The sequence below is a fragment of the Amphichorda felina genome, assembly GCF_050947745.1.
Source record: "Amphichorda felina strain 45539 chromosome Unknown scaffold_7, whole genome shotgun sequence".
NCBI classification, from domain to species: Eukaryota; Fungi; Ascomycota; class Sordariomycetes; order Hypocreales; family Bionectriaceae; genus Amphichorda; species Amphichorda felina.
The window spans coordinates 2,780,303-2,799,416 of record NW_028145043.1 but is presented as its reverse complement, the minus strand read 5'-3'; the positions used below and the strand labels follow the sequence as shown (position 1 = coordinate 2,799,416).

General features: G+C 53.9%; 7 protein-coding genes across 7 annotated transcripts; 3 read left to right on the top strand and 4 right to left on the bottom strand.

Annotated features, from left to right (window-relative positions):
• Positions 1-389: 389 nt before the first annotated feature.
• ACO1O0_007657 (uncharacterized protein) lies at positions 390-4,879 on the top strand (the record flags this gene model as incomplete). The annotated part of the gene is given in 3 exon segments (XM_083197025.1): positions 390-409; positions 428-3,683; positions 3,737-4,879. The coding sequence occupies 3 exon segments, from the start codon at positions 390-392 to the stop codon at positions 4,877-4,879; spliced, it is 4,419 nt and encodes a 1,472-aa protein (XP_083048233.1).
• A 1,849-nt stretch (positions 4,880-6,728) lies between these two features.
• ACO1O0_007656 (DUF1993 domain-containing protein) lies at positions 6,729-7,250 on the top strand (the record flags this gene model as incomplete). Its single annotated transcript, XM_083197024.1, has 2 exons — positions 6,729-6,824; positions 6,885-7,250. The coding sequence occupies 2 exons, from the start codon at positions 6,729-6,731 to the stop codon at positions 7,248-7,250; spliced, it is 462 nt and encodes a 153-aa protein (XP_083048232.1).
• Positions 7,251-7,749: 499 nt separating this feature from the next.
• ACO1O0_007655 (uncharacterized protein) lies at positions 7,750-8,109 on the top strand (the record flags this gene model as incomplete). The annotated part of the gene is made up of 2 exons (XM_083197023.1): positions 7,750-7,924; positions 7,961-8,109. The coding sequence occupies 2 exons, from the start codon at positions 7,750-7,752 to the stop codon at positions 8,107-8,109; spliced, it is 324 nt and encodes a 107-aa protein (XP_083048231.1).
• Positions 8,110-12,609: 4,500 nt separating this feature from the next.
• Positions 12,610-14,075, bottom strand: ACO1O0_007654 (uncharacterized protein; the record flags this gene model as incomplete). Its single annotated transcript, XM_083197022.1, has 2 exons — positions 12,610-12,986; positions 13,244-14,075. 2 exons carry the CDS (start codon positions 14,073-14,075, stop codon positions 12,610-12,612), a joined length of 1,209 nt encoding a protein of 402 aa, XP_083048230.1.
• A 379-nt stretch (positions 14,076-14,454) lies between these two features.
• On the bottom strand, positions 14,455-15,998 carry ACO1O0_007653 (uncharacterized protein; the record flags this gene model as incomplete). The annotated part of the gene is made up of 2 exons (XM_083197021.1): positions 14,455-14,846; positions 15,023-15,998. 2 exons carry the CDS (start codon positions 15,996-15,998, stop codon positions 14,455-14,457), a joined length of 1,368 nt encoding a protein of 455 aa, XP_083048229.1.
• Positions 15,999-16,424: 426 nt separating this feature from the next.
• On the bottom strand, positions 16,425-16,850 carry ACO1O0_007652 (uncharacterized protein; the record flags this gene model as incomplete). Its single annotated transcript, XM_083197020.1, has 2 exons — positions 16,425-16,676; positions 16,770-16,850. 2 exons carry the CDS (start codon positions 16,848-16,850, stop codon positions 16,425-16,427), a joined length of 333 nt encoding a protein of 110 aa, XP_083048228.1.
• A 607-nt stretch (positions 16,851-17,457) lies between these two features.
• On the bottom strand, positions 17,458-18,423 carry ACO1O0_007651 (uncharacterized protein; the record flags this gene model as incomplete). The annotated part of the gene is made up of 1 exon (XM_083197019.1): positions 17,458-18,423. The coding sequence occupies one exon, from the start codon at positions 18,421-18,423 to the stop codon at positions 17,458-17,460; it is 966 nt and encodes a 321-aa protein (XP_083048227.1).
• Positions 18,424-19,114: the final 691 nt, after the last annotated feature.

Sequence of the window (19,114 nt, the reverse complement as noted above, 5' to 3'; positions counted from 1 at the left end):
AAGAGTCCCAGCTACTTCAGTAGCCTCTGGAGCGCTTTTTGTATAACCATTAATAATTGTATAGGGTAGTTGAAGCGACTGAAGTAGTAGCGTGTAGAGCTTGTTGTAGGGATTGGCGGGCGGATGTGCTAGCCGGGCGGCCGTTGGAAGGTGCTAGGGCGCTGTATTTTGGCCCACAGCGCTTGGATCAGCCCTGAGGTACCCCGGAACCAGCAAAGCGCATGGGTTGAAGCAGGGCGCCGTCGCAACTCCTTGTTTGAAAAACAACATCGCCGTCTTTGCTCCCGATTCGGCTTCAAATTGCCATACCTGCCCCTTGTGCTTTTTCTTGCTGCCATCGCCGCAAGCTCTTATGACGCCCGCAATACCGAGGCACGCAAAAATGCATCATGGAGGACGATGAGCATTCGTGTGGCCGCCCTACTAGCTCCATAGGGCGACCGTCTACCGCGAAGCGCGTCCCGCCTAGCAACGATAACCAAACTTTAACGACCACTGCCGACACGCCCAACGCGACGACGCGTCTGGCGTCCCCGAACCACGCTGCGATGCCCGACCTGTCTTTCTCGGAACATACAGCACACGATACGCCGTCGAGATCCAGAGGAGATGGCGATATTGAGCCTCTTGCAGACGCTGCTGAGAGCGTGGGTTGGGCTGGGACCGCCGACAGCAGCTCCATCATGGCAGCGCCCATAGAGCCCAGCAGATGTCCTGAAGACTCCATCACGGAGGAGGCCGTGCGCGAACATCTCAAAGACGTCGAATCCAGCTTTCTGCCTACCCTGTCGCCAATTCCCGCGGGCCCTAACAATGCCGCTGGCGGGGTCGACGACACGTATGTCTTCGATTCGCCCAATAAGGTCGACATGCAGGCGCACCGCGCATACTTCGAGCCCGACTCGGGAGATGCCGGCGATACTACATCTAGTCTTGAGAACCTCGACTCCTCACCGACTGCGGCTGCCGCAGCTAGGACCATCTCTCGCGCCATGAAGATGGCTGGCAACAACAACACCGACACGATTCCCGAAGAGCGAGAGCCCGAAGACGGAGAGGATGAGGAGAGAGAAGGACTGGAAAGCTCTCGGGTGTCCAGCATTGGCGATCAAGAGGGCTCGCTGTCCCGCTCTCAATCGCTTAACGAGCGTCTGGACGCGGGCGGCACCCCGGGCCACGCACTGCGGTCGAAACGGCCCAAATACCTGCGAAGCCGCCATGCCAGCCAGCGATCCTCGACGTCCTCCTTTGTAACGAACCCTGATTCTCACGATGGCAGTGAAGTCACCACTCTCGGCCAAGGCGCCGATTATGCCCTTCAGTCTGGTGGAGCTGTGTCTGCATTGGGGCCACAGCCGCGCAGCGCCAGCAATACACTGACCCGATCGACGAGCATGGGCAGCGTTGCCTCTGGGTTTGACGACTTCACCGATCATTCGTTCGGCCAGCTCGAGACTCTACCCGAGGTTGCTAGCCCCGACCGGAGCTACCAGGAAGATCTGGCCAAGACTCCGAAACCTGATAAGGAGAATTTTGTTTCTGCGCCCACAGACACCGTTATTGCTCGCCATGTTCGAAACGTTCATGTGCCCGAGTCCTTGGCAAAAGAGTACAAATTCAAGAGCGGCCTTGAAACACCGCGTAGGCCGTCCAATGCTGCCTTCACAGCGTCGGTGATGACAACGGGACGGGCGGCGAAGAGTCTGACTCTCAAAGAACAGAGTAGCACAATTGAGAGACTCTCCAAGGAGAACTTTGATCTCAAGCTCAAGGTCATGTTTCTTAGCGATCGCCTCGACAAACTGTCGGAAGAAGGTATCAAGGAAATGATTAGTGAAAACGTGGATCTCAAGACGAGTCTCGCTGTGCTGCAACGGGATAACAAGGTCCTGAGGAGGAAAATCAAAGAGCTCGAGAGGAAGCAGAAAGATGACGATGAACGACCCAGCACAGCCCGCAGCGGCACCTCTTCGACCGACCAGACCGCCAAGATGTACGATGAAGAAGCCCAGGAGCGAGAAGAAGAGCTTTACTTCTTGCGAGAACGCGTCGAGGAGTATGCTACCGAAATTGAGAGACTCCGAACCGAGAGCATGAACGGCGAAGCAGAGCGACGCAGAATGACTGAAATGCTTAGGACAATGGGCGATGGAACTGGCGAAAGTCTCGGCCGGCAAGAAGAAGCTGATGTCTGGAAAGACTTGCTGGAGCAGGAAACGGCACGCAGAGAACAGGCAGACGATGACAACCGACGTCTGCGCGACGAGCTCTTCCGGCTCAAGCAGGAAATATCTGGACAAGGCGGGCTGCACCACACAACAAACATCTACAACATCACCAAGAAGAATCGCGACCGCAACGGATCTCCTGGTCGTCCGGTTTCTGGCCTCTCTGGCGATATGGATGGAGGCTCCAACGCCAACTTCAGCGCCGCCAGCACGCTTGCCGACGAGCTACGCAAAGAGGCAGAGCATTTGCGCCATGAAAACGCCGAGCTGCGACGGGAGGTTGGTGCGCAGACCTCCATGTTGACATCTAGGAACCGGGAGAAGGAGCGCCTGTACCAGGAGATTGAAGATCTCAAGATGGCTGCCAGGCACGGCAGACCGGCACCGTCGACGATCGACAGCCTCCTGGACCGGTCTGCATCTCGCGTTGGAGCTCATGAGAGGCCGCAGTCGCGGGGTAGTGGCCAGACTCGCCACACATTGGCCGACGAGGATGCTGAGCGCGAACGTGAGCATCTGGAGAACAAGCTGGCTGATCTCCGCGATAAGATCAGCGAGGTCAAGCTCCAAAACCAGGAGCTGCAACGGGAGCTCGAGACCTGCATGGAGGACTTTGAGACGGCGGTCAATGGCAAGCGCGAGGCCGAGGAGAACGCGATGGCTCTCCAGGAGGATCTCGACAATGCGATGAATGATCTCGTTGCCCTTCAGTCGGAGCGGGATGAGGCTCTCCGGGAGCAGGGTGACATGGAGAATGAGTTTGAGGCCCTCCGGCAGGAAGCACAAGAGGAGATTGACTCATTGGAGGCAGAAGCTGATCAGCGCAGTGAGGATGTGCAACGGCTTCAAACTGAATTGACGGATCGCGCAGAAAATTTCGACGCCTTGCAGGAAGAGATGCGAAAGATGAGCGACGCCCTGGTTGGTCTCGAGGATGACCATGAGCGTAAACTGCGGCGCATTGAGCAGCTTGAGCAAGAGCTGGACTCGTCTAACAAGGAGTTGGAAGAGCTCGAGCAGAAGCTCATGGAGGCGAATGAGAAGAACCAGCGACTGTCTGTCCAGCAGGAGTCGTCTCAAGACGAGATTGCATTCTTGCGGGAAGAGCAAGAAACGGACAAGATCCGCATTGGTGATCTGGAAGCGTCGCTGGCCAACTTGGATCAGTTACTGCGAGAGGAGAAGGAGCGCGCTAAGGAGCTCGACAGCCGTCTGTCGCAGGAGCGCGAGCAGAGAGAGATTGTTGCCAACAAGGAGAAGGCAGACGTGCAGCAGATTGTCAACCAGCTCAACAAGGAGACTTCGACCGCCAAGGACGAAGCGCGCCGACTGCGTAAGAGCCTGTCGTCGCGCGAAGTGGAGGCGACCGAGTGGAAGGAGAGGCTCATTGAGCTGGAGAACAATCTGCGGGAGGCCTTGGGTGACCTGAATGGCACTCGCTCGTCGTTACTTAAGGTGAGTTTCTCTTTTAGTATGGTGTAGCGTTCTGTCTTGCTAACGTGAAAAAGTCGATTGCTAAGATGCAGCGAGAGCTCGAGAATACGGTACGAGAGCTTGATACGACAAAGGCTTCGGTGGTCGAGAAGGACCGCATCATCAAACAACGTGACGCTCTGCTGGAATCCCATGCGCTCGAGAGTCGGAAACTATCCGAGCTTCTTGATAAAGAGCGCCTTGGCCACCGCAATACCAAGTCCCAATTCGAGGCCTTCCAGAGGACGAACCAGCATCTTACGAGGACTGCAAGCACCCAGGATGTGCGCATCTCGGAACTGGAGAGCACGCGTAACCAAGAGCGGAATAGGCTGATTAAGCTGGAGCAGCTGTCGCGGGAACAGCTGGCAGAAAGGAACGAGCTGCTGCTAAAACTGTGGCAGAAGCTGAGCGCTCTGTGCGGACGCGAATGGGCCAACAGCAACACGCTCATTGACCGCCAAGTGCTTCCGTCGCTCGAGGTCGTTGCGACGCGGTTGCCAGGTTTCTCTAAGAACTTGCTGGCTGCTGTCAAGGCCATCGAGACCATCGTGGCGTCTTTCCAGACCAAGATCAAGACGGTTGAGAGGGACCTGACACGCGAATACCAGTCCCTGGAGAACAATCTCGAGGTCCGATCTAAGAAGCTAGACCGTCTGGAGACGATGGTTCGCAACACGGTGGCGTCGAGCAGCACGAGCTCCCATGAGCTCCACAGTAGGATGCTGAGGCTGGAGGATAAATACCGCCAACTGAAGGTTGAAAACGCGACCCTCAAGGCAGCCAGCGATGTGCGCGCACGTGCCGCGTATGCTTCCCTTGGAAACAACCCCGAGGCTCTCATACCAGGCCATCCCGGGTCGCCCTCACCAGCTATTCCCCGTGGGCCGGGCGAGAAGGATAGGGGCTCACGCTCAAGTCAGAGCGGTACAATGCTTACAAGGACCAGCACGGCTGCCGGTGGCTCCGAAGTGGCGCTGTCCCGTGACGGCGAGGGCGGCCTGAGCAGCAATGACAACCGATGGATCTACCGTCTACGTGATATGGAGTACAAACTCAAGATGGAACGGGAGGCGCGCAACCAGGACCGACAGGCAGCCAGAACCCGACTCGGAGGGCTGGAGATGGAGAATAGGGATCTGCGAGAACGTGTGAGGCGGGGGAACAGCGACGAATGATGGTGATGGTGACGGGCTAGTCAGCGGAGGAGCCTTCGGGGGCGTCAACGGCGTAAGTGCACAGGCATAAAGGAAAGCTGTTTGGTTCATTAATTCGGCTCGGATCGACACTTGTCTCACGGTGGCGTGTATACTAGGGGGTCATTGCTAGTACGGGCAGTGTGCCCTGGTTCTCTTTGACACAGACGGCAGGGTGCATGGGAGTTTCTTCCACTTTTGGGTACAAGGACAAATGATATCCACGTCTAGACAACGTTTTTTTTAATGCTTCGATTGAACGATCTGGAATGACTGGACGTGAGGTGCCTGGAATCAATGTGTCATAATGACATGGACTTTGTCCAGCCAGCTTGAAATGACTCTGGAAGTATACTGTCAGAGGTCGTGGCAGAAGATGAGTTCTGCGCCAGGAGGTCAATGAATGACGAAATCAACAAGGGTGGAAAAGGATCGCGGAGCTGTGAGGAAAAGGGGCAGGGGTATGTCCGCAGGAATGACCGTCTATGAGGCCCTGCGGAGATGAGCTTCTTAATCCCGGAGAGTTCTGACATGGCTGGCGAGGCTATTAGCAGCATATTTGCTACTGAGGGTATTCTTTCGGAGCGTTTAGCGCCGTGTCAAGGGAGAGGTGGATCTGGATCGGAGGAACTGGAAGTCCATGGCCGTGGAGGAGACGGAGTCGGGCCTGTGGGGTATAACACTGTTGGGGCAGAGACGGAGGCCGGCTGCTGGTTAAGTCGCCGAGCAGAGCCATGGGCTAGGGAGGGGTTTGTGGTGGTCGGCGAGGCGGGTCTAGAGAGGGTGTGGATGAGCAATCATGATTGTACAAAGTACGGTGAGACAAGAAGTAGCCAGTCAGTGTTACAGAATCAAACAGTGATGTCGTATTGCATAAAAATATACGGATACGCGAGGCGTGGTTAAGGTGCAACTGGCGATAATATGTGATGTGGTGAGATGAGGCTGGACTGCATTTGTCAGCGTGGTTGTATGAGACGTGATGGAATGCGGAGTTGGTAAACATGATGGCTCTCTGCCCGGAGCATCGCTCGTGGTTCCCGTGCTAGACGGGTCGTCGGTGGTCACTGGAGGTCATCAGTGCTTGTACGGAGTAGGTACGTATCGGTCGCCTCGGGAACAGTAGTACTACTACTACCAGTACACGCCTCCTCGCTCGTGGTTGCGGCGTGTCATGTTAGCCTAGTTAGATACGAAAGGGGACATAACAACAAGTGACGCAAGGTCAGATCCACGGTGCGTGGACATAGGGCATTTCCCCTCCAACCCCCGAAGTGAATTGCCTCGCCGATGCTGGGTGATTGGGCTCTTGAAACTCCGCATGTGTCTTTTCAGTTCTGCATTTGTCAGCTGGAACCATCCCCATCCTGGTGACTACCTGGCGACAACCTTAGCATGGTCCAAATATGGTCTACTAGGTATGTACTCCGTACTCGCAAATGCAATCTCATCCCATTAGTAAACAGCGATGCTTATGCATAGGCACTGCCTAGCGCTTGTTTCGTGTCACTCGGCTGCTGCCCCCATGGACTCCTGTAGGGATCGTCTGTTGAACACGTACTTTGTAAGCCGGTAATAAGATCCATCCACGATTTTGTTTGCCGTGGACAATGGCAGAAGTGGGACGGGGCGGGGAACCGGGCGGAGCAGTTGGATACCTCGCGCCGTCGCTGTGGCATGGAACTCTGGCCGGTTCACCAGTATAAAGGAAGAGAAGCCGACTGTGTCCAGTCCACGTCTCCATAACAACCTCGTCTCCCCCTCTTCATCAGCTTCTCACATCAGCTCTCAAACCCCCAATCCCAGCTCCAACTCTCCACAAGCCAACAACATGACCGCCTACTCTCTGTACGACGCCTCGTTCGGCGTGGCCAAGGACGTCCTCGGTTCTCTGTCTGCCGTCATCGCCAAGGCTGAGGCCTCGCCCGTCGCCGCCAGCATCCCCGCCGCTCGCATCCACGAGGACATGCTCCCCTTCACCTTCCAGGTCTACTTCATCGCCTACACCGTCCACAAGATGCTTTCTCGCCTCACGGGCGCCGTGCCAAAGAACTACGAGGACAATCTCAAGACCTTCGATGATATGAAGGCCCGCATCGCCGAGGTCGAGTCCCAGCTGGCTGCCGTGGGTCGTGATGCCGTCGAGGGCCGTGACAATGTGATTGTCCCCGTCGGTCTGGGCCCTAACAGGCCCGAGGCTAAGCTCGAGACATGGCAGTACGTCCACGGCTACACCGTCCCCAACATCTTCTTCCACCTCACCACGGCGTACGACATTGCGCGCAAGGAGGGCGTTGAGCTTGGCAAGATGGTCTACCTTGCCCCCTTCCTCGGCAAGTTTCTGGAGGATTAGAAGTAAAGAGGGTTCGAGGAGATAGGAAGAGGGTTTAAATGAAAAGAAATTTGCTTGCATCTTCACTTAATTGCCATCGTCGTGACTGTATTTTGGTGAATCAACGGCTGGTGGGGGTTGATGGAGACGTATGATCGTCAGCAGAACAGGTTGGGTGTGTGAATCGTGAAGACGCCTGGAAAGCTGGGCGGCGATAGAGCAGTTTCGAGAGATGAATCGATGATACGGACACACAGAAATCGATGGAGGAGTAGACTTGGGAGATGCAGGCAGAGACGACGTTGGGGTGTTTTGTGATCATTTGTCCTGATGCACCGCGGCAGGAGCACGTCATCTGGGTGCTTGCTTGCCTGTGGTCGCTGCAGGACCCTAGTAGACGTGATGCGACCTCCACATCAACTGTCCGACAATCCGCCACCCACTTCAACAACCCCAATCCTTCCATCTTCCACCTTCACACCACCCACACGCACCTCCACAGATCTGTTCGCGCATCATCATGGCCGCCCACTGGTGGATCCTGCGCGCCGTCATGGCCATGGAGGACCGCATCGTCGCCCTCATCCTGCGCCAGCCGGGCTTTCACCGTGCCGTTGGCCGCGTCCACCGAACCATCCACGAGCGCCAATATGGTCGCAATCCCCATGAACCGCTGGCCCCGGGCGAGGCCACGGGTATGACTTCCTTTCCGCAAAGTAATGGTTATAAAGTGAGGCTGATGTGGAATCTTCTGACAGCCGACCCCGATTCTTCTGCAAGAAGCCAGAGCTTCTTCAGATTCTTCCGCGACGAGCTAAGGAACCAGGTCCAAGGCAAGCCGACCGACCTCTCGAAGGAATCTGCGAAGAACAAGAAATGAACTGCAGACCTTCATTTTCCGGCATATCATAATACTTAGGGCCATTTCTGCGTCAATGCCAGCGACCCGACGCTCTCCGACGACGATCCCGACGCAAACTTTGAGAGTGAAGAGATGACGGCCCATCGATCACAAGTCAAGAACAATCGCGGCTTGAGGCATCTGCCTCCACGAGGCGCCTGGGCGGGTGGAGGATATCAGGCTTGCTCCGGCTCTCGCTGTGATGGTCGACTGCCCACAAGGGCTGGAAGATTCTTCCTTACTGAAGCGGCCATCCTCATCTATAACCAGTTTGCCCTCCGCTCGAAGCATAGCTGCTTCTTTCATATCGCTGGTCTGAAAGAAACTGCCGAATGCTTCTTCCCCCCAGTCTGAGGCACACGATCGGCAGAACGCTCCACTGCGTGCGGATGGTCACACTACTGGCGCCACGAAAGAATACGCTGGGACCGCGAGTGTCGTCACTTCTCCGATACCGTGTCTGTGTCCTCGCGGATGAGCCAGCCAATGTTGGGGTAGAAGGTGGTGTTTTCAATGGTGGCAGGGGCCTTGCAGCTGCGAGCATATTGACATGGTTGGCAAGAAAAAAGAGATCCGGTCCCCATTGCAGCCGGCTCACGCCCGCGCGACCCTACGACATAACGGGGGACGGGTCGAAGGACCGACATACGGCGGTCTAATGTCAGAAACTTCCCATGCTACAGCCGGGCTACAGTCTGGATGACACCGAGCCGAGATAGGGAATGGCTTACGCGCTACTGAGAATCTGTCGCCCCCAACTCCTGCGGGTTTGGCGTGGGACTGGGGATCATATCTTTTCACTAGCAGGCTATCTCTTGGGAACCCTCCAGCTCTTATAATGATAATTCTCATTGAAGCGATACTTTCCCCCCAAATCTACGTACGGATACTAGGTACGTGCGGATACGGATACTGCCCTGAATTGATGGGAGTGGGTCAAACCGCCTCAACTTGCAAGGGTAATGCTACTCTCTGGGACTTGATTGTCTCGGCAACAAGGGGCTCCCGAACGACCGGGACAACGCCGACTCTTACATTAACAACCGGATACGTGATGTTGCATTGGTCTAAACTAGTGCTGCTTGAGTCCCCAATATATGTCAGTTGTGCATGCAGTCATTGATTGTCTTCCTGAGACGAAGAGGAAATAGGGCTGGTGTGTTAGAAGCTGCCTCCGCTGGAAGAAGTGTAGCTAGGAGAGCAATTGCGTGCGCAACGTGATCTTATGTATGTGGGCTGGGCCCGGCAACAGGCAACATTCAGAAATGCTGCGGCAGACAAACCCTAGTCGTAGAGCAAGGCCACCTGGTCCCTCGTCATCATCGTTGATGGTCCGTCGTCTGACGGGCTCGGGATCGAGGTGGGTCAGCCGGGGGCTTCTCTCCGGACTCGGAGCTCCAGCTGGTAGAACCTGGGTTTGCCCCAAACTACTTTGGAGCTGGGATGCTAATATCTGTACGCTGGATCATGCAGTTATTCCAATAGGTACCGATAAGCGCGCCATACGGCTCTCAAATGTACCCAGTTGTAAAGCCCGGCGACCCCTCAGTACAGATACCTAAGGCACCAATACCTATAACTTCACGTATTCTGCCTGATGCCTAACGACCGTTTGCTTCCTGCCTTAAGCAGAACAACGGGTCCTAGCCCAGACGCAAAATAATAGACCACGGCTCCGTTATTGCTGATTCTACCGTCTCTTCCTGACTTTGGTTACAACAGAGCGAGGGTATTAAAACCGAGCGTCCGATTCCCGACTCCAATAGGCCCGGCCACCTTCCAGTATGAGGTCAAAACTTCTGGAACTGGATCCAAACGGCGACATCGAGCTCATTCTACTGCAGCCCAACACGCAAGAGTTGCAATGGCCCGCTGATGGACTATACGCCCACAATCCAGCTGCTGCTGCTGAAGTCCCAAAGCCGCTATCGAAGAAGGAGAAAAAGAAGAAGCAGAAGAGAGCCCAGAACACCACCCTTTTTGGCGAACCTCCCCCTACCGCGGAATCCGGGCCTCCTGCCGAACCTGAGCCTGCTGCGGAGCTACACACTTGTTCAGAATACAAAGAGGTGTTGCCTTTCTGGCTCGAATCGTCCGACACCCATGCGCTGAAAAAGCTCACCCCTATCTCTAGAAATGGAGAAATTAATGAGGTACGAATGCTGGTTTCCTCGAGACACTTATGTCTTGCTTCGTCGACGTTTCGGACCATGTTACGGGGCCCTTGGCATGAAGGATGTAGCAACGATGAGCCGACTCGCCAGATAACAACTACCGAGTGGGACGCCGAAGCACTTCTTATTGTTCTAGACATGGTCCACGGCCACCATCGAGCTGTACCTAGGTCGATCAGCCTGGAAATGCTGGCAAAAATTGCAACTATAGTTGATTACTATAATTGCCACGAGGTCACCGAAGTCTTTGTTGATCACTGGATCCTGGGCTTAGAGAACAACCTTCCTTCTTCGTATGGAATAGAGTGTGTACTCTGGCTATCTGTCTCGTGGGTATTTTCACGAGCAGATATTCTCAAAAAGATGGCGGACATAGCTGTCATGGAATGCCGATTACCAATTGAGACAATGGGTCTGCCATTTCCTGATACTTTATCGAGTGAGTAATTTTTGTTTTATTTTCTTTTGCCCTTGAGGAAATCAACCAAGGTCTGAACTAATGGGTCTCGTAGGTGCAATTGAGAGCAAAAGGAGAGAAGCGGTGGAGCAAATTCTCCAGATGCTCAATAACTTAGTCGAGTCTTTATGCACGAAATCCGGTTGTAGCCCCCAATGCTCATCCATGCTCCTTGGATATCTGATAAGGCAAATGCATGCAGCTGGGATCTCCACACTGCCAGGGAAAGGGAACTTTCATGATTACAGTCTCGATTGGCTAAACAAGACGGTCTCAGGGTTTTCCAGTCCCGAGTTTAATACTGCGGCCAGTCCCTTTGGTCCACATTTTTGCAGGCTCCAGCATAGGGTTCAGCCTGCTCTGGATGAGATCTTACAATCTGTTAAAGATATCAAACTAGAGGAGATGGGGATTTAAGGCAAGGAGCCGACCATGAAAGTCAAACTGATGGATGTGGTCCAGGCCAGCGTGAGTTCGGCGTTGGAAATGTTCTTGGCTCGCATCAACATATAGGGCCGAATCGTCCTTTTTTGCGGGGCTATCTAGTTGTCTCGCTAATTATGGCGAGTCGGTTGCCTTGTTCTTTTCGTAGCTTAGTTTGATAAGGAGACTTCAACCGGTTCAAATATCAAGGATTGTATACATTAAAGAGCCCAAACAAGTGAGGCATCATGGTAACCAAGCCCAGCACAATAACGCCAGCATGGAGTCCAAACCAAGTTTGGACACGAGGCATAAAAGCTCCCGATCTCCAACTCAGGGTCAGCCCGATCGAAGTACCCGCATAACCCGCACCTTGGATGTTCCGGGCTACTCACCCCTCCCTGAGATCACGACGGGTGCTACCGTTCTATTGCCGACAACAGCATTCCCCCTCTGGAACCTCCACCACATGCACTGGTGGCTGCCTCTTCTACCACGTTGGAAGGGACATCGTCATTGTATGAATCGCAGTGCATGTAATAGTTCTGTTGGCAGAAAACCTACGCTTTACCTCAAACAGTCCTGTGGTGGTAGAATCTCCTTTCCGCTGGTAGTACCGTGTGGGGGTTGCTTAGCTTCGGCAAGGCCCGCTCTGTCGGTAGCCTCGACGTGGCAGCTGCGAAGAGAGCACCGACCGAGGATTGGTTCGGGACTAGTCTGTCGCTGAGAAAGCTGTATCTCGATGCCGTCTTGGTTCGTCCTCATTAGATGGAGCGGTCATGAGTGGGGTTGGCTGGACTGTGGCAGATGCCGGTGGGTGGCGCCACCCGCTCACTCTCCGCTAGTAGTACGAATCTACGCTAACAGGAGCAGACCGAGTATGTTACGCAAAAATAGCTCTCACGAGCACCTCTTCGAGTTTATAATCATGCATACCATGTCTCACAAATCCACTCCCCTGGTTTAGAGTTGGCGTTTTCACTATAGACAACTTCGATGTTGGCTCTTAGCTCGTTGTTTACTTGCTGGGTCGCAGCTCATCCGAAAGACGGTCTCCGAACATTGTATGGCGGTCCCAGGCATTGGTTGACGGAATTGGGCTGCCAATCGTTTGATAAAAGGCCTGAAGGGAAGGCTGACGATGTGCGCACTGGGAACGTATGTTGTTCAGCTGTCTGGTTCGATAGGAAGATAAACCGTTGGCGCACTAGTAACGCCTATTATTCAGCTATCTGGTCCGAAGGGATTACTATAATAGATAGGGGGGGGAAAGAAAAGCGCTAAAGGATATTAGTAGGATAACAATTAGCACGAGTAGTTATAGCTAACCGCTACTCCTTAGTATAAGGGAGGACCCTTGACTAAAGATAATTCCGATTCTTAGGCGCGATAGCTAAAAGCTACCCCCGACCCTAATAACACCCCTTACTTCTCCGCCTCATTGTCTGGCATGGTAGTGTCAACCTCTCGCCAAATCTCCCACTCTTCATCTCTAAGGCGGAATTCAAAGATCTTCGTCCCAGACCGCGCAAAGAGCGCCCTCTCATCCGTCACCGCAATTGCGTCAATCTCCCTGTCGATCACCTCCTGGGTCTCGACATCGCTGTAGTACACCGTCGTGCCGCCAGTCGGCTCCGGGTCGGGAACTCGGGGAATCAGGCGGTGGTAAAGGAGCGATGACTTGTAATTCTCCAGGGCCAGGAAGCCATCCAGTGTAGGTGATGAGCCGTTCCCGGGTCGCAAGCGAGACCACTCGAGGTAGGTCGGGTGGGAGACGATAGGGATGGGTTCGCCATCGTATCCTACACATAGAAGAGTCAGCGCCGTCGTTCCTGCGAGCAGAGTCAAATTCATGGGAACCTACGGGGAAAGGAAGTGTTTGAATGGTAGCAGGCTGAAATGGTATGCTTCTCAACAGTGCACTCCGCCACCACGACCGTGTCGCTGCCCTCCAAGATGACGTGAAGCCCAGCCCAGTCTGCCAAACTGGGACCCAGTCGATTGACGAAACTGAACACGCCACTTGCTATGGTAATATCCGCATTTTTCCAGCTAGAACTGCTCATGTCCTTGAATTCGTCGGGCTCGAATGTCTTCCACTCATCGAAGCCAGGCTCCGGAGATATCTGGAATGAGACCGCCCCATCGGGGTTCACATAGGCGAGGACAACAACACCCCTGTCCTTGTCACTCTGGTGCCATGTAGCAGAGAGGGAAGACCCCCTTGAAACTTGAACCAGCTCTCCTTGCGAGACCCAGTCCCCCTCGCCATCCTGAGTGAGACGTATAACGGTGCTCCCATCGTCGCTCACGTAGAACAAGTGTATGGCTCCTTGGTCGTCTGGAGTAGCAGCAAGATCCGTCCCGGGCATTGCGTTGAGAATACTGCCGCTTCTATCATTAAACTTGTCCCCTATTCTGTAGACACGCGCCTTGTCGTGTGCGGAGGAGTTGTGCGCGATGAGGGCATCGTTGGAGTCTTGCCAAACGACGAGACGGCGATGGAGGCCAGAACGGCCGATGTTGACGTCTACGGCGGCAATTTTTGAATATTCAGATGGGGATAAAGGTAAGGGAGTAGCCGACGGAGTGGAGGTCTGCGCTGCATTGCCGTCATCGTTGTGTCTCATCCTTATGGCAAAGACGGCAAGACCAGCGGAAAGACCTACAACAACGAGCATGACAATGAGCCCAATAATGGTATAAATCCACGTCTTGCGACAGTACCACAATTTTGCAGTTGGTGCTTCGACAGGAGCCTGAACATAGTGGTTGTGAACATGAACCTGGTTGCTGGCATCCTCGTATGGAGGAGCTGGTTTGAAAGCTGCTGGATCTTGGTTCGCCATATTCTCTTCGTGAACAAGGTTCGGGACGTCAATGCCGGGCATCTTGACGAAAATTAATAAGGACCAGTACCAGAAAAATGGAAAATGTACCACCTCTTACAGGGAACATGAAGGAGAATGGAAGACGAGGTATCGTGCAGATGGGGGAAATAGAAGCTTTATACCACGCATGTCAGATAATGAACAGACAGATACAAGAGTCGTGAGTCAGGTAAATCTCCAAAGTGCTCTGAGCATTGAATGTTTGTAACTTCTCACTGACAAATGGTCACATGGTGAAGCATGCAGTAGCTTGTGACACTGCCTTCATCGTCAGTCCGTCTATGAGCGTCTTTGATTCATTCGAAACTACTATAACATGCCTCTCCAATACGAACCTTTCTAAGTCAGTGGATGTCACCCTGGACACCCTCAATCAGAGCTAGTCGTCTCGCGAAACTGTGCTGTTGATGACACTGAGAAACTTCCACGCTGCCTTGCCAGAGTTGCCGTCGTTGCTCCACCACGATCCCTCCCGTCCAAACTCAAGTAGCTTGTCGTCCGAGATGGAATACATGATACCTTCGTCGGCGGATGCCACACTTGTGAAGTTTGTGGAGACGCCTTGTGGGAGCGAGTTGGAATCGACCGAAAATGGCTGGTATCCCACCCATGCCTTATCGTCCCTCCGAAGCTCCGTCAGGCGGCCTCCACCGTCCAGAACCCGGATCAGGTAGTCCGAAGGTCCTACAGGATCTCTGTTGCTAACAAGGGAAATCGCGGAGAGGGTGAGGGGCTTCGGTGCATCGAGGATTCGTTGCTCTGCGTTGGAGTCTGGAAATAGTTAGCCACGCTCCTAATTTCGTCCAAGTGTGAGATTCACAGACCTCGCCAATCATTGGTCGCTCCTTGACACCCATCCAGGGTTTGATCCTGAGTGAATGAACATTCGAATGCTCCAAGTGTTTTCTCTCCCGAGTCACTGGCGACATCCCAGTGAAATTGGATACCCGGTCCCATGTCACCCTTTCTGTTTTTTCTGGCGACAGGGAGTAGCAGTAGGGATGGAGATTCCGGGTTCATCTTAAGGTCTAATTTGACAGTTGCCAGAGAGAGAAACTGGCCCTTCCAAGAATTTGCATCGTCGGGATCGGAGCTCGAGACAAAAACCACCGAGTCGGCGTCTGGTCCGGTATGGTACACGACAATAACGTAGCCATCGGCAGCACCATTTGTCTCCTCCGGCATTACTGTGACGGAGAGGCGTAGGGAATCCATTGGGTGGGCGGGTAACTTGGACTGGCCTCTGGACGTCGAAAGAGAGCCACGGTCCCAGTTTCCCTCGTCGCTGGAGGAGCGTCGGACGATGTGAGCAAGGCGCATGGTGTCGTCAATGTAAAACAGATGCAGATCGGAGTCGGAGCCAAAGTTGACGAGCTGAAATGGTGTTCCAGCCAAGGGCTTCTGTGGAGCGTTCCCATCAGTGAGCCTGCTCATCCGGCTCGCTTTCCCGCTCGAGCCACGCCACTCGATGGTCACAAGGTCTCCGTCTGGGTGCTGAAAGAGAATGAGGCGGACGTTGGAGGAAGAGGAGCTTGTGGTGGCTGCTGCCAGGTTCGAAGACGGATGTAGCGAGTGAGGAGGAGTGTCGTTCACGATGGTGCCATTTTTGCGTGGAGAGTCATCGAGTTCGCTGGGGTTGCTCTGGAGAACTGTCCCAAGCACGGCACCGAGGATGGCACCAACAACCAACAAGGTGATTAACACGGCCAGTGGAACAATAAAACGCTTCCGGCGATACTTGGAGGCTTTGCTCTCCCCTCCCGATGCCGAGTCTTCTTCATCCATGAACGCGCCGAAATTGTTTCCCTTAGTTTCATCGGAGTCAGCACGGGTGGAGGGAGGGAGAACCACTGGCTCAGGGAGGTCGTCGGGGTCAGGAACCCAGGCTCTCCGTGGAGGCTCGGGACCGGTGGGAATCGTCATGGCGATGGTGGATGGAGGCTGAGGTTCAGGCTGTCGAGGGCCTGTTGGGGGCCGCAGGAAATCAGGAAGAGGGGGAGGATCCATGTTGGGTGCAGAAATTGCCAGTGGGAGGTTGAAGTAGAGAGAACTGACGAAGAGATGGGAGACAAGATGGCAACGGCTAGGGGAACTTGGGAAGGTGCATCTTGTGCGAGGTGAGTGTGTGGTGAGGGCCAGTGAGAGCCAGTAAGGGCCAGTGGGCAGCCGAGGACTCGTCGTCTCTGGACGGCTGTCAACAGCTGCGAGTTCTGCAACAGCTGTCGGGCAACACTGCCAGTCGCCTTCATAGCGCACTCATTGGCGCCAGAAGAGGAACAATGGCCCTGTATCACAATAACGATGAATTATCCTGCTCTCTGCCCCCGTGCCCCCCCAATCCCCCATTCCCTAATACACTTCCCAGACCCCGCGGGTCATGATCTCGATAACATGGCCCTCCCAGTCGTGCACATAGACCGACTTGCCTCCCTTCTCCCATTCCATCCTTGCCACTATGGGCACGCCCTTGGCCGTAAAGTGCTCCTCCCACTCGAGAACCTCGGCGTGGCTGGCACAGGCAAAGGCAATGTGCTGCCCGAGCCCCTTGGGGCAGCCGTGTTTGGGGATGACACCGCCAGGCACGGCCCTGTCCTCAGTTACCTTGTTGCGGTCAAACAGGAGCAGGATGGTGTCGCCAGGGAGGTGGAAGCCCCAGCCGCCAGGGCTCTCGAAGAAGGGCGTGATGCCCATCACGTCCTTGTACCATTCGGCCAGACGCGGCACGTCTGACGTGTACAGGATGGTCTCGACAATTTGGCCAAGCTTTGGCGGCATGGCGGTGGTTACTGTAGTTACTATAATTGATATTGGGTGTGTGTGTGTGTGTGTGTGTGCTTCTGTTGTATATGTAGTCCCGTGTACGGAGTAGATGGGGATGACTGGTAGTCTGCGGGGATGAGCGACGTGCCATACAGGTTATATATACCTGGGATTCAGCCATGCAATCGACTGCGATATGCACCGATTGGGTCGGTTCGTACCATCGTATTCGGCGAGCGCCTCGGAGACCGACTTTGACAGGGCGCGAACTACATTCCCATCACAGGTAATTGTTTCTTGATGTTGTAATCTTACCCCGTCCTCCGAGACAGGATCAGGATTAATAATAGCAGATCGCTGCAAAGGACTACGTAATTGTTAATTGCGAACACGACTATTGCATTTGGGATACGTTTTGTTGAGCAAAATGTCTGCTTTATTCAGCCCGCTTCAAATTTTGTAATAACACAGTCGCCTGTTGTTCTTGTTCATTCCTCTACACCTAGGGCTGACCTTGCGGTTGTCTTTCTTACATGCTTTACTCTGTTGTTCTTGCATCGAACTATCTCCATTCTTGTTCCTTCATTCCTGCTCAAAGATCCAACAACCCGATCCAATAGCTCTACATCTTCTTAGACTGGATGATGTACTGGCGCATACCCGATTTGTCCGCCTTGCCCAGAGTCCTGATGGCAAGGTCCTGTCCCGTGGCAACTTCGTGGATCTCCTCTTCGCCGCGCTTCCAAGAGGGGAAAATGGTGTACGAGGTGCCAGCCTTGACCTCATAGTTGTCGAAGTTGAGCAAGGTCAATGGTTTCAGCGTGGTGACCTCGAACCAGTGCTTCGACAGATCCATCTTGCTCTGGACAGACCAGGTCTTCTTCGGGTCCGCATCCACCCCTGCGAGCTGCTGAACACTCTTGAGGTACTGGGTAATGAATGCGCTGTATGCCTCGGTCTGGTAGGAGGCGTGGGACTGGGCTCCATGGGCTCCGGAAGGGCCATCCTGCCCGACAATCAGTCGGTCACCGGGACCCATGTGTCGGTGGAACTCGTTGCATCGGTCGTCACATATGTCGTCAGGGGCGTTGAAGAAGATAGAGCCAAGGGAGAGGAACAGGCGGGGACCAGAGATTTGCTTGTAGAACCGGTCTCCGTCCTCGAAACTGCCCCAAAGTCCGAAGCACTGGATCTCAGGAAACCTGTTCTGTGCACGACAGATCTGTTCGACCAGGGATTTGTGTTCGATATCGAGAGCAACGTAGGTGCAAGTCTTTCCCTGCTCGAGGAAGGCCCGAACGTAGGCTTCGTACTTGGTCGAATTGGCAGCGCCAAGGTCGATGATGGTGGTGCCGTCGGACATCTCGCTTACGACATGGTGGGCAGTTTGCTCGATGATTTCGAGTTCGTGGGCAGTTTGGTAGGATGTTCCAGCAATGTCAAACCACTTTTCCATTCCTGCAGTGTAGGCAACTTCTTTGGGGAAGTCTCCCTGGGCCTGGAAGGCAAGTGGGAGTTGATGACCGAGTGTCATGTCAATGCGACTGCCTCCAATGTCGGTGATGGGGGGACCATCCTTGGGAGCCATCTTTGCTGTTTTCGAGCTGGAATCTGGGTGGTTCATATGATGAAGGTAGTGCCTGGTAGTTGTTGAAATTGCTGTGGTCTGAGGTTGATGAAGAAAACAGTAGGATTGTGATGAGAAGGGGAAAAGAAAGGGTTTAGTTTAAGAGAAGACATATAAAGGATTTATATCAAATTATACTCAGCTAGTTCTCAAAAACGAGTTCTTCAACAGTGTTGCCAGTGCTTGCAGTTTACAGTGTTCAACGTCACCAGTTCCCGCCTGCGTCTCATGGGGCATCTAACTGAACATGACAGAACAGCCTCCGGAGGAAAGCTGTTACAGTGGTTTGAACAGAGTAACAGGGTTCACAGCTAGCTCACTCAACGTTCGATCGGATCGGATAGCTCACTGCTCTTGTCCTAGCTCATTCCCCTGGACAAGTTCCAGTTCTGACCCCTGTTCTGATTCGATGTCCGCCGTGTTCTGGGTTCCCTATCCAATTCCGTTTCTATTACGACGCCTATTAGTATTATCCAATTCAGATCACCCTTGCTTGAAGAGCATAAAAATCCCATGAGGGAAGTTCAATATCTGCTGGGTGGTTGACTTAGAACTTTGAAGAGGCTGGTTGAAACCTGAGCGTTACCAATTGATAAGGGGTTGTACCCACAACCTAGTCATACAAAATTCCCAAGCTCAAGTTCAACAAAAA